Raw genomic sequence first — 14364 nt, forward strand, 5'->3', positions numbered from 1 at the left:
CAGAGGGAATAGTTATGTCTTCCTCAAAATCTGCAATAATATTCCAGTCTCTCTGCTTGTGCTCTGGGCAAAAGAGAAGATGTAGAGTCTGTGGGCATGTTCTGTATATGCTGATGTGCATGCTTCCTGAGCAACCTCAGCCCCCTGTCCCATGCTGGTGATCCTAGATCTGAATAGGACACAACTTGTTTGAGAACAAGTGCACAACTCTGATCAAATCCAGAAATTTTCGCATTGGTAAACTCTCATCTGAGTAAGAAATGCATAGAAACTAACTGCCAGATTGAGGAACACTTTCTAAATCCTAATAAATTGCAATATATGGCCAACAAATCCCAATTCATAAGTAAAATACACACTGCTAGTTAAAGGAAGTACAGTATTACAATAAACAACCTAGTCATTATGATGTAATTGCTGTAAGTTTGCACAAAGAGAGCGAAAGAGAGGGGTGTATGTTAATAGCAAACAGACATCAATATGGTACTGTAGGAAATCTGTTTAGGACACAGCTCTGATGGTCAACACATAAAAGAATTATAACATCTGACTTGGAAGTCAGCAATAGCATATGGGAAAACATTGGATATTAGAAAAAATAATGATATATTGACCCACATTTCTTAGTCAACGTGATCACATTGATATTTATTTGTGAATTTTGGATTTTTTCATCTTTATATATTCCTTATCCACTCTGTCTATGATACTCCCACTGAAGTCAATGGAAGTTGTGTATGAAGAATGGTTGTAGGAACAGATGTGTATAACTAATAATTTATTCATAAGTAATCCTTTTTTTAAAGGAATACTTTCAGGTCAGATTAGTCCAGAAATGCGAATGAACGACCGACCGAACGAATGAACTAACTAACTAACTTAGTTTGGCAAAACATTAGGCTAACATAAATTATTCCATTTCCAATTATTTCAAGAAATAATAATATGAATTTCCCAGCAGTGTTTGCAACTCAAAAATTGAAGATCTGTATTAGTAGGTAAGAATTGAAGGGCATGAAATTTCAAAGGCTTATCCATGTGCCATATGCTTATGCACCCATGGAGCTATTTGGGAATAGCTATTGCACCTCTCACCATACCTCAGTCCAAATGAACTTTTAAGTGTAGACAAGTCCTAACTTTATACATTGTGGGTTGTCCCAGTTAAGTCAACGATATTGTCCATGGTGAGAAAACTTAAGAATGTGCATAGATCTTCGTAGGTCCATGGCTTTCAAGTGGTATTGAACTGAATGGACTAATAATAAAGTGGAATTGACCAAGTTGTTTTATTGTGCAAGTTGAGAAATATGCAAAATGCAGATAGTAAATACAACATAAACCGTACCTGGGCAAAATATGGCCCGTGGGCAAGATCTGATTCGCCAAGCCACCAGATCCGGCCCACGGAGGAAGTGGGGAGCCCCAAGCTTGCCCAGCACACCACACAGAAATGCAGCTGCGGGGCACTTTCTCTTTGAGTATGAAGGGGAGGGGGAAAGATTCAGACGTTGCTCCCACCCGCAGCACAATCCCATTGTCTGGTTTCTGGACAGATACTGGCCAATTGGAGCTGCCTGTTTGAATAACAGGCAGCCACAAAACACAACCCTCCAGCTCACTCACTCAAGCACATGGCTGAGCAGGCAGAAACATTTTAAGATCTGCAAGCCTTTAGCTCTGCAGGCAGGCAGGCTGGTAAGTCTCCTGGCGAGAACCTGCGTCTGGCACACCTCAGTCTCTCCCTTCCCCAACACTTTGCCCCACACTCCTGCCCCACTACTCCACATGCAAGTACCCCATCCCAGATCTGGCACCCCAGTCTCCTTCCCAAGATCTCAATCCCTTCCTATCCTAAGTCATATCACCAAAACCCTGCACCGCAGTTCCCTGCCCCAGATCACGACTGCCTCCTTTGTCCAAACTCGCTCCCAGACTCCATTCTCCCTCCTGCACCCCAATCCCTTACTCCAAGCTCCCTTCTGCACCCACATTCCATCCCAGACCCTGCACCTCCTCCATTAATACCAAGGAAGAATGTGTCCCTCAACCACTTTCCAAAATCTTGTGAGTGGTCCCTCATAAAAAATTATTGCCCACTCCTGACATGAACAATGAAAAATAATCTAAAATAACAAAGTGGGAGAAGTAATATCAGTGTAACTTGAAATTTGTCTCTCCCAATAGCTTTGGTTGGACCAATAAAAGATATTATCTTAGTCATCTTTTCTTTCTACTATCCAGGGATGCAAGTGTTATTTGTAAGGAAATGTTATGTATGATTATTAATTTGAGAGTTTTCATTTGTCACTGGAAAAAGCCATACATCTTAACTTTAGTAAAGACATTGATGAATTCCAAGAATTAATTTCTGCTTAATCAAGATTGTATGGAAACAAAATGTAGCTGCTAATGAGAAATATGGAGGTTAAGTGTTGAACGATTAGTAAAGCTCTCCATCTTGTCTAGTTACAGTAAGTTTGTTCCTTTAACATGGGGTGTTTCTTCTCAGTTCAAGAGTTGAGAGGAGAAAGTCCTGCAACTATGTGTGCTTAGTTCTATTTGGTGTGCCCAGTACAAACCAGAGATAGCAAGAAAGTCACTAAAGTCGGGAATAATTTAATGGTATCTGTGATTTAGAGCCTGAAAACATTGACATTTTTGAGTTTGACCTTTAAAGTGTACCACTTATACCCCACTGAGACAAATGATTTCAGTGAGCCTCTTAGAAACAAGCCACTGTAGTTCCTGAAAATATTTTGAAATTGTGTTTTTTTGCAATATTTTCACACATCAAAAAAGTAGCTTAACAGTCAATTTGCATCAGTGTCCTGTCACAAACGAGGAGCTTTGGAACAGAGCAGGACAAGAACCCCTTGATGTTGAAATCAAGAGAAGAAAGTGGGGATGGCTAGGCCACACTCTCAGAAAACCATCATCCAGCATAGTCCATCAAGCTCTTACATGGAACCTTCAAGGAAAACGCAAAAAAGGAAGACCTAGGACTATGTGGAGAAGATCTACTGAGATTGAAGGACAACAAGTGGGGTACTCCTAGAGTCAGCTAGAAGTTTTGTCTCAAAATAGTGTGAAGTGGAGGAGACTTGTAGATGACCTGTGCTCCACTCGGAGTACAAGGGTTTAAGAAGAAGATATCTTTTTTTTTATATTGAAAATATAAATTGTCAATTTACTGTGAATGTCTGATTTGGCCAAGGTCTCTAAATATAAAGCTCACACAGTAAATATCCAGTCCCATTGACATTTTACAGTTTTATATTTAGAGACCCTGGCCAAATCAGATACAGCAAATAGACAATTTATAATTTCAATATAGAAAAAGAGAGAGACTTAAAAATTGCACTGAAAAAGCTAAAAAATGATTGCTAAGATTGGCCAGCAACCAACATTTCAAGAATCATTTGGTTTTCTAACTGCTTCAGTACATTAAATCCATCCAAACAAGCTTTTCTTAAAATCAATGAAATATACTCAACTCCAGTTATGTGAATTGCATAGCTGGAGTTGATGTACCTTGCATCGATTTTTCAGGGGTAGCTCCACAGTGGGAGATTGATGGGAGAAACCCTCCCATCAACTTCCCTTACGCACATCTACACTTCTGAGAAGATTGAGACTCCGGGGATTGATCTTCCAGTGTTCAGTTTAGCGGGACAGGTTAAGACCCACTAAATTGAACGCTGAGAGTGCCCCTGTTGGCCTTGAAACACTGCGAGGAGTAAGGGAATTCGAAAAGTGAACATTCAGGCTTGATGATATGAATCTGCACTCCAGAGTTAACTGGACATGAGGAGAGATTGGGAACAGTCTGCTTGCTCCCTCCTGAAGAAGGAGGAATTGTATCATCAAATGATGCACACTTGTGGCCTCTTTCTCAGTCAGTGGAATTGGCATAATTTCTGTGCGTAACTGGTCTTTGCTTTTTTTTCTTCTTCTTTTTCTGCTGGGAAAAGGTATATGTTGGAATGGGTGAAAAAATTCCATTTTAAATATTTTGGTGAGAAAGTAGTCATTTTACATATATAAAATTTTAATTGTATTTGAATTTTTGTGATTCTTCAACAAACTGGAAAATGATAAACATGGACATTTCTAATTTTTCAGACTACTAAAATGATTTTTTAAAGTTTTATTTATTTATATATTACTTTTCTCCTGCCATCCCTACTTCTTTCCATTCTTGCTCTATCAAATTTGGCGTGGGGAAAAAAGTAGGAAAAAAAGGGAAAGAAAAAGGGAGAAAAAGCCAGAGAAAGGAAAACTAAAACTAAAATTTATTTGATTTTTATTTAAAAAAATTAAAAATGTAGTGTAACCCCCTTTTTCCTCCCTGGGTTACTTGGGAGCAGGTCACACTCACAGGTGAGCCTGGGTGCGTGATGGTCTTAACATAAAAGGAGATCCTGAGTAACCCGGAGAAGATGTTGTTTAGTTGGGGATTCCCTATCCACCCCCTTGCTGCAGTCCCTTGCTCATAAAGAATATACAATGGCGGTGCCTTAACCTGGCTGGCCCTGTGCACACACTTAATGGTGTGCCTTGGGAGCCTCCAAGAATAAAATTATTCTAACAGTAATCTGGATCTAACTCCAGGACAACAATTATAAATAATATACATCTAATTGATTACATTAGAATGAACACACCTTTACTTAACAACTTAAAGAAATAGGGTTTAGCAGATTAAAAGTGAATAAAATCAATTAACAAAATACACAAAATAAGAGGAACTTATGTATCTGGCATTTGCACTGTCACCATTTATCCCACCCCAGAGTGTGCACTCCTCTAGATTCAGAGACCCAGATGCTTGCTTGTGTAGGCACGCTTGAAGGTGTGGAACTGGAATGGAGAACAGCATCGTGCAAGTCTTGTGTGTGTTAGTCCAAGCTGAACAGCCAGCTGCAAAATCCCTCTGCCACTGGAGCAGGCTCCACCAAACGCCAGCAGCTCTGGTTCACTGGGCTAGATACTCTGCCTCTCTTTGGACCCAGAGTTAGTCTATATCTCTGAGGTCTGTCCCAGGCAGCACTTTCCCAAAGAGCCCATTTACTTATAGCTTCCTCCTGTGTGCCAGTTTCTGTAGTCCTTCTCAGTCACAGGTACAGTCAGAGTTTCTCCCCTCTAGGACTACCAGCAGCCGCTGAAGCAGCCTGTTAGAGCCAAGCCCCGCAGGCTCTCAGTCCCAGGCTGTAGCGGCAACACAACAGCTCCTGGACTGGATAAGACTCCTCCATGGCAGCCTGGCTCCTCTGTCCCAAAATAGAGAGCACCCTCTCCTAAGATGCCCCGACAAGCCCCACTTCCCCCTTTTTTCCTCAAGGGCTCATGGGAGTTGCAGTCTCTAGTGCTAGATTGCAGCACATAGGCTCCTCGCAGTAAAAGTCAGAGGCCTCTTCAGTAAGGGGACTACATTAATTAAAGGTAGAAAACAAATCAGAAAATGAAAAAAGTTAAAAAGTTCTCATGGCAAAACAACTGATAATTTTTGACCAATTCTAATGAAAACTTTTTCCCCCCCAAAAAACGACTTTTGCTTTGAGCTGAATGAGAGTAAATTTAGATTGGCCATGTACAATGCAATTAATATGGGAACAGGAGTTTGGTCTTTTGAATTCAATATTTTTTATGATGGGAGTAACCACTGTAACACTATGTCTATCCTACATCGACTCTTTCGACTCTTTCGAAAAAGCGCGATTTTGAAAGTAAAACCGCAGTCTAGATGCGGTTCCTTCAAAAACAGCAGGCTTTTTGAAAGATCCTGTAAACCTCATTTTTTGAGGAGTATGGGATCTTTCGAAAAAGCCTGCCGTTTTCGAAAGAACCACGTTTAGACCGTGGTTTTACTTTTGAAATGGCACTTTTTCAAAAGAGCGCTAATATGTGATTATGCAAATGAAGTGAAGGATATTTAAATCACCTCTTCATTAGCAATTTCGAAGTGTCTAATTTACATCCCTCTGTTGAAAGAGGGATGTAGTCTAGACACAGCCAAAGAGATAAGAGGGACAGCAACAGACTCCATTATTGTGCCGAAATCCTCACTCACAGCAATATACACTAGATTGAGCACTATAATGTTCCATTAATTTTCCTTATAGAGACTTCCATGAAGTGGAAAGGCCCATTAATATCTGGGTGCTTTTCATTTCTTTTGTTGATTGTGGGGAATGAACCTGGGTTTTTGAGAGTAATAAAATGTGTGCGCTTCTTATCGTATATGAAAATGAGTCAAGTCAATCAATGAAGGAAATCAATGAAGTAGTATAATAATAATAAATCATAACTGTCCATCAAATTCTGAGAAGTGTTGAGCACCTGTAAATCACATTATGCTGAATGGTGCTGCAAATACTCAGCTCTTTATAAAATCTGTCATGTTCACTTACAGGGGACATGAATTTCAAAAGTGACTAGGGATTCTTGTTGCTCTCAATTTTCAAGTGCTCAACTTGAGAAACCTTTGAGGGCCCTGACTTTCAGAGGGAAGTACTCAACATTTTCTGAAAACCCAGCTTCTTTAAGGTATCTTCAGCTCTTTTGCAACAAAGCAAACTCCCAGTAAACCATCATCTAATCACATAAAACTATAAAAAAAACTTTAAAAAATTGATTTTTGACTGCAAGTATACCCGTATAGTGCTTTGCTGCTGCTGCTGTGACTACAACAGAGGGAGAGCAAGGTAGAGGGCCAAGTCCTTGCCAGAAAAATTCCACCTTCTGTGTTATAGTTATATGAGGCAATCTTAGCTATTGCCATGAGACCCAAGATAGCTGATAGTCCCTCAAGGAGATTATGCTTATATCAGTTAAGGTTTTAAGTCCAAACTGTGAACTTAAAGGGCACTTCTTTTATAAACAGCTGCCGGTGCTAGTCCCTGGCTATGCTGCATCACACACAAATAAAAAGTGCAAAGGGCTGCTCTTTAGTTAGGTTGGAACCTTAATCATATGTTATTATTTTGAAGCTGAGTCCGAGGGGTCTAGAACACTCAGCCTTCTTGGTAGGCCACTCTTTTTTGAGTGCACATAAAGCTGATAAGTCAGATCAAGTATGTCTTTCACATTTTATGTGATGTGTAGGGGTAATCAAGTTGGCTAGCAAAAGTTCTTCCTGGAGTTGTTTGAAACATTTAACTTCAAATAGTAGTACTGTGTAGTAGTACACATAATTTTCTCATGTGCTCACTCTCTCTCGACAGTGACCAATTAATGTAGATTTTCTGTCATTTTTAGTTGGCAGTATTGATTGAAATAACACACACATTTACATGCTCATCATCCCTTAAAGAGAAGGACTGGAATAGGCATTTTTCCCCAAAGAGAAGTAGAATTCCCTATTGAAAGTGTTAACTAAAATATTCACATCAAATGCCAACTTGATTCAAATCTTGACCTCCTGGTCGAGAGGTAAAACAGCTATGAGTGACAACAATCTGCCTTCAAGATAATTTATTATAAACACATTTCTGAAGCCTGTGTGTTTATTATATAAACATACCCTAAGCCTGACTGTCCATTAAAGCTAGGCTTTTACCTCCTTCTACAATACAGATTTATCAGAAATTCACCCCCTATGAAACTCTTTATGATCCCAACAGGCCTGATTCCTTAGCTTGTTTTATTTCCAAACTATAAATATTGTTTTTTCACTCCTCAGTGTGGAAATTTGGCTACCTCCATATTACATGCTTATTGGAGTAGAAAACTGCCTAATCAGATAGGAAAACAGTTGGCGGTGTATAAATCAGGGTTTGCTGAGGATTTCAAAGTGTGAAACTGGGCAGACAAGCGCATATCCTAGGAGTTCTGCCTTTCCCTAGCTTCCCTGTAGAGACTTCACATGGTAAATATGGTCACCAAGGCCATCTGTAAAAATACATGGGAGTGTTGTCTTGAATTAACACAACAGTGTTAGTGAGGAATGCAATATTTTTATTTTTACATTTCCTCACCAGATGGTCTCAAATATAAATTCATCTAATAATAATAATTAATAAATAAATAATAATAATAATCCTGATTGTCTTGATATGGTGCGGAAATTGATAGTATAAGTGCTTGATTTCCTGTTACACTGGCATATGTGCGTATTAGCTAACCCTTGGTTCATATTCATCCATGGTGTAATTTCCTTGACAGCAGTGGTGTTGAACCAAAGATGAATTTGACCCCTGCTGTCTATAGGTCAGTAACACTGAAGTAATTGAACTACCACCAAGTTATAAGCAGTCTCTCCTAGAATTATAGTAAAAATTTGCCTTTGTCACAAAAGGTTTTACTATAATATCGTTTGTTTTACTTAGTTTACATTCTTTTCTAACTTTCATGTCAAAATAGAGCTGAAATAAAGATTCATGTTGTAGTGGTGACAGAAGGAGTTGTTACAAGATGGAAAGTGTCCCTTGGATTTTTTCTCATTATTTAAACAAGAACAGCATTGAAGTGGTGCAGGTACCAGGCAATAAAGATTTCCCAGGGTGCTGACAAACCTTGAGACCGCAAATGGAGGTGCTTACATGCCACAAGAGAGGTTGATACATTTATGTTTTTTTCCTTCCAGTCTAGATTTTGCTGTCACAAAGGAACCATCTTTATATAAATATGTTCCTATATAAAATATATATTTCCAGTTATGTACCAAGACTTTATTTAATTGCCAATAGGTTTTTGATTAATAATAGGTGGAGGGAGTTTCTGAGGATATAGCTTGGAACCTATCAAGTGTATTAAATTGGTGCTGGGAAATCATTTTTAAATATTTTCATAGTAAGTCTATTGTGCTATTACATTGTGTAGCAATTGCTAAGCATAATAAAAGAGAGGTACTCTGTTAAAAAGAAATAAGATGCAGAAGTATATTTTCTGAAGAATTCTGAGTAGAAGCTTTTTTTTTTTTTTAGTGGCACATTTAAAATACCGGTGTATTTGGCAAATAAGCAGTTTATTTATAAAGTTCATTTGCAGGAGGACTGTCAAACGAGACTTTTCTGTGGCTGTAGATTTTTATAAAAACCAAACAAAGCAACAAGCAAAATACACTTTTATTGGAATCCTGCAGTTCATCTAAGGGTCACTGATAGGGGAATTGAGGTGTACGTAGTGTGCTAATTCAGGGAGGAGAAATGGGAGACATGACTTGATTTTAGAGCAGTGGGTGGTTGTGCATGAAAGACAAAAACAGGCATAAGAAAACAGCCTTTTTGTTCAAAATAGGGATGAGGTCACAGTTTGACAACATATTGGACTATTTAAAATATTAGTAGCTATTGTTTTGCTGCATTTCTAAAATAGCTGCAAAAGGATGTTGCAGAGAACAGGCATGTTTTATATAAACACATATACATGTGAACTGCCATGTTTTATATACATACTCTGATTCTCACACACATATGGGCATACACACACTTCTTCCACATATCCTATACCTCAACGTTTCTTTTTAGTACCGTCTAATCTTTTGATGCTTAGAAATTATGATTTCAAGGGTAGAGATCAAAGACTAGTAAAATTGCTTACACCGCATGCATCCTTTTTCCTTAATTTTTTTTTCACAAAAGTTTTTTTCATGGCAAAACATTTTCCCTCTAAATAATATTACATTTTGTGGCAAATTATGGTTGTTCCATTTATAGAGCAAACTAAAAATGAAAATCTATTTTCACAAAAAAATCAAAATTTGAAATCAAAGTGTTTGAAACAGCATTTGAAAAAAAGTAACCTTTAAATAACATAAAAAACATCTATTTGAATCTTTTAAAATGACAAGGTGGAAGAGGTCAGATCTTTTTTTGTGTCAGTTTTGTTGGTGGGAGGCAAGTTTTTGAGTTTACACACAGCTCTTTCTCAGCTTGATTTTTTTTCTTTCATCAACAGAAGATAACCCAACAGAAGTTAGCCTCTACCACTCTATAATAGCCTGAGACCAACATGACTACAATAGTACTGAAATCTTTTGTTTACTGAAAATCCTAGTTATAGTAAGTGGGGAAAAAATAGAAATAGTAACATTTTAAAATTAAAAAAATTGTCAAACAGGTATGATAAAATTTGTAGAAAAACAAAACTGGTAATTTTTGTGAAAAAATTAAATTACATTTTTGAAAATATATATTTTTATTTAACGTTTGAGCCAACGCTATTATTTGGGATAAAGGAACAGTTAGCAAGACTCAGCCATAACATGAGCACAAGATATTATGGCCACTGATGATATCAACAGTAATCAGTATCTTACAAGGGGCATAAAAGTAGAATTGGGATGTGGTAATACGTCTGTGCTAGAAGCTGTAAGATTGTTGCTAAAGAGACTGCAGTAATCAGTATCTTACAAGGGGCATAAAAGTAGAATTGGGATGTGGTAATTCGTCTGTGCTAGAAGCTGTAAGATTGTTGCTAAAGAGATATTACACTATCTCTGTTTTACAGGTGAAGTAACTGCTACTAGTGCACTTATGTCCCCTCTCCTGTTTGTCGCCTACTAGCTCTTCATTTTCAAGGAGTTCATTATAACTTGATGTGTGTAACATGTTTAAGATTGTTGCACGTTTATTCATGTACAGTTAAATCCTTTTATCCTCACTGAAGCGAAACTCCCCTTGACCTCATTTGATGAAGGGGGAGGCATATCCTTAGGCTCTGTAAATTATCAAAGGGCCATAACTATAACAGTTTACTCCAGCCAAGGATCTGCCCCTGGGAGTTTTGCCTGAGTAAGGATGGCAAGATTTGACTCTTAGAATCCAATTCAGCAAAAATGTCTGGCTTCTTTGCCATGCATGACTGCAGGAACCTTGAAAAATGAGCTTTCCAGATGTGTGCTTTTCTGCTGGACTAGAGCCCTAAATAGTGTCCACGAGGATAATATTTATATCATATTTTATTCTTTAGGAAGAATTCACAAAATAGTAAAAATATAATTTAGCACAAATGAAGTTTCAAAACTCAGTTTAGTTTTACTTCTAGATATTCAGTAAAATTGAATTTTTGTTGTATCTTGGCAGAAACTTAGGTTTATGTTTTGGTACTTTTAACATGTCAGGCATTTGTTAGATGAGCTCTGCAAATCTTCAAGAGCTTTTCAGGTTGAACTTGAAAATGGGATAGTTATTATTACCATCTTAGAGAATTTTTTCACCAGTGTGCACTACTGTTTCTCTACAGTAGAGGTGAACATGATTGAGTAATACATTGTATAATGGTACTTGAAAGCATTAATCATTAACAATGCAGACTTGCAAATGTCATTGCTCAAGAAAAGCTATTCTGCCTTTTGGGGTTATTATCATGATTGCATTTTCCAAAGACTATAGTCTCATTAACATTAGTCAAATGTATATATTTAAAATGTTACTCATATATCTGAGATTCCCAAGGAGGCAGACATAGAGGCTGTGTCTACACTGCACCCTTTTTCCGGAAAAGGGATGCAGATTAGACACTTTGGAATATTTAAATCCCCTGCGGATTTTGCTATTCCAAAGTGTCTAATCTGCATCCCTTTTCCGGAAAAGGGGTGCAGTGTAGACACAGCCAGAGTGTCTTCAGCACACTTGGTGGAGCATAAATTTTATTAGCAATTTTTATGTACATATTTAATCAATTGGAAATTAAAATAGTTAAGGTATCCACGTTGTCAAGGACTTGTTATTTATAGACTGACAGTTGAAATCACTAACCCATCACATTTAGCTCCTTGCTACAGTATTCTTGTTTGTCCTTTTAAAAAAACACACATTTATTTAAATATTTAGTTAAAATCATTTTGAAAGAAAGTGGATCATAGTTAGGTGTGGTCTAGTAGATAAATCACTTCTCACTTCCAGGTTTTGGACTACAGCTCAAGCCAGCTCTTTGACTCAGATTATATTAATTTAGTGGTCAGATCTCACATATTTTGAAACAGTGGGATTTGCTGCTTGAAAGAGAATGGAAGCAGAGCTAGCCTGAATGATGAATTGTTTCTCACCATTAGGTGGTCTTTTCAAGCTTGAAGTTATTTGGAAAAAGCATTTGGAAATTCAGATGTGCCTGCTTATGTTGTCCTTGGCTTATGAATATAAAATACAAATAATAAAAACCTCTTTAGTATTCCAGCCTTCATGTGCAGAACTTTTCCCTCACAACTAAGGGTGGGAAGGGAGAATGTGACAGGTAAAAACCAGTAGAGTGAGAGCGTTCTTCACCTGAACCAATCTGCCCGTTTCCATATGTTCAAATCTTCTGATGCCCCCCATCCACAATCTGTTTGCTGTCCATCTGTAGTTTTTGTTTGTTTTTAGTTTTATATCACATATGCAGCCAGGAATAGACAAAAAAGTAAAAAAAATTATTCTTCTGATTATGGGGGATGCAATCTGTCCACACAAGCTTCAGTTGATGCATTTTGTCTTCCCTCGCACATATGCGATAGCTGCAAGCAGGAATGGAATATCTTGAAGTTTAAGGGATTTATTCTTTAATCTTACATGTAAACCTTACCTAGTTAGACCCATTGAAATGAGGGTGTCTGCTCTCAAGGGCAATAGCTATCTGCCTCCCTATTTTATCTGGAATCTGTGAAATCCAGCTTTATGACAAATTACAGAGCACCAGTCACTGTAGTGTTTAAACATGAAGGCTGTGTCTAGACTACATCCCACTTTCAACAGAGGGATGTAAATTAGATACTTCGAAATTGCAAGTGAAGTGGGGATTTAAATATCCTGCGCCTCATTTGTATAATCGTGTAATGGTGCTCTTTCAAAAAAGCGCCATTTTGAAAGTAAAACCACAGTCTAGACACGGTTCTTTAAAAAATGGCAGGCTTTTTCGAAAGATCCAGTACTCCTCAAAAAATGAGGTTTACAAGATCTTTCGAAAAAGCCTGTAGTTTTCGAAAGAACTGTGTCTAGACCGCGGTTTTACTTTCTAAATGGCGCTTTTTTGAAAGAGCGCCATTACGAGATTATGCAAATGAAGTGTGGAATATTTAAATCCCCGCTTCATTTGCAATTTTGATGTGTCTAATTTATATTCCTCTGTCCTAAGAGGAATGTAATCTAGACACAGCCGAAGTGATTAGGTTCATAGCAAAATGTCCATAGAGGGTGAAATGACAGATTCTGCTCTTCATATTTCCTAGGTTCTAGAAAGGTATACATAGTGGCTGTGTCTACACTGGCCACATAACCTGTAATAGCTATGGAAATGAGAGAAGTGAGAATAGGGAAGTGCGTGGGGGATTTAAATATCCCCCGCGGGATTTAAAGAAACAAGGCCGCCCTACTTGCAAGTAGGAATAACAGATCCTTCAGAATAGGGCTTTATTCCGGAGGATCGCGCCAGTTTGGACGCTCTTTTCCGGCTTTTCCCCAAGCCGGAAAAAAGCGGCGGCCATGTTTATTTAAATCCCGCGGGGAATATTTAAATCCCCCGCGCATTTCCCTATTTGACTTCTCTCATTTCCATAGCTATTACAGGTTATGTGGCCAGTGTAGACACAGACAGTGAGTTTCTGGGTTTTTTGCTTCTGGAAAGTAATCACAATGTCAAATATTCAGTCCTGGAGAACAGATATTATTGTGGAATTTACTCTGAAGACTGATACATTCTCCTCAGAAGATGGGAAGGTTTACTTATGGCAATGAGTGTTTCTGGAACAGGCTCTAATGAAGATGACTTTGCAGCATGAATTAGAATTACATTTAGTCTCTGAGGCGCGTGGGTGACAAGGCTACATGAACAAGTAGCAAACATATGAGCCCTATGGAATCATGAGCAATGTAATAAAATGTAAACATGCCAGCAATTTATTTTATGTATTAAGCAAGCATAGAAAATAATCCCAATTTTAGTTTGCATTATGGAGATTTTATGATTCATGAGTTTTATAAAAATTCCTACTACGTAGTAGCTGACAATAGAGTATAAGAGTTTTAGTGGATTATTTTAACTTGTACAGTGTTCCTTTATGCAAAAACCTTTCCAGATGTAGTTCTCTTGTAAGGGAAAAATTAGCCTCCTTATGTGTCCCCCTCCTCCAACTTTTCCTCCTCTTTTTTCTTGATTTTACACAGTCTGTGCCAATTCATTTATAAGTTAATTTTGTTTAAAGGTAGTTAACAACCTTGGACCTCTGGAGTTGATTCTTAATACTCCCAGTCACCACAGAGTTCATCATGGTAAGCAATAGGCATGTCATCTGATTTTCCGTTGTTTGTTTTCTTACTGTCATTATTTATATTATATGTAAAAGGTAGAGAAATGAGGAAATGTGACTGGTGTTTTTTTAAAATAATAGGAGAGGTTTCATAAAGAGTTTTATAACAACCTTTTATTCTCAGTGAGTTATAACTTTAA

The 14364-nt window shown here is 37.8% G+C and overlaps 1 protein-coding gene across 1 annotated transcript in view; it reads left to right on the top strand.

Annotated features, from left to right (window-relative positions):
• AGMO (alkylglycerol monooxygenase) overlaps nt 1-14364 on the top strand; it is a 266886-nt gene that overhangs the window by 122280 nt on the left and 130242 nt on the right. The window contains exon 6 of the mRNA XM_006138322.5: nt 14120-14186. Coding sequence (XP_006138384.3) covers nt 14120-14186 — 67 coding nt within the window. The remainder of the gene's footprint in view (nt 1-14119; nt 14187-14364) is intronic.

The sequence above is a fragment of the Pelodiscus sinensis genome, chromosome 2 (genome assembly GCF_052426305.1).
Source record: "Pelodiscus sinensis isolate ZL-2025 chromosome 2, ASM5242630v1, whole genome shotgun sequence".
In the NCBI taxonomy this organism is placed as follows: Eukaryota; Metazoa; Chordata; order Testudines; family Trionychidae; genus Pelodiscus; species Pelodiscus sinensis.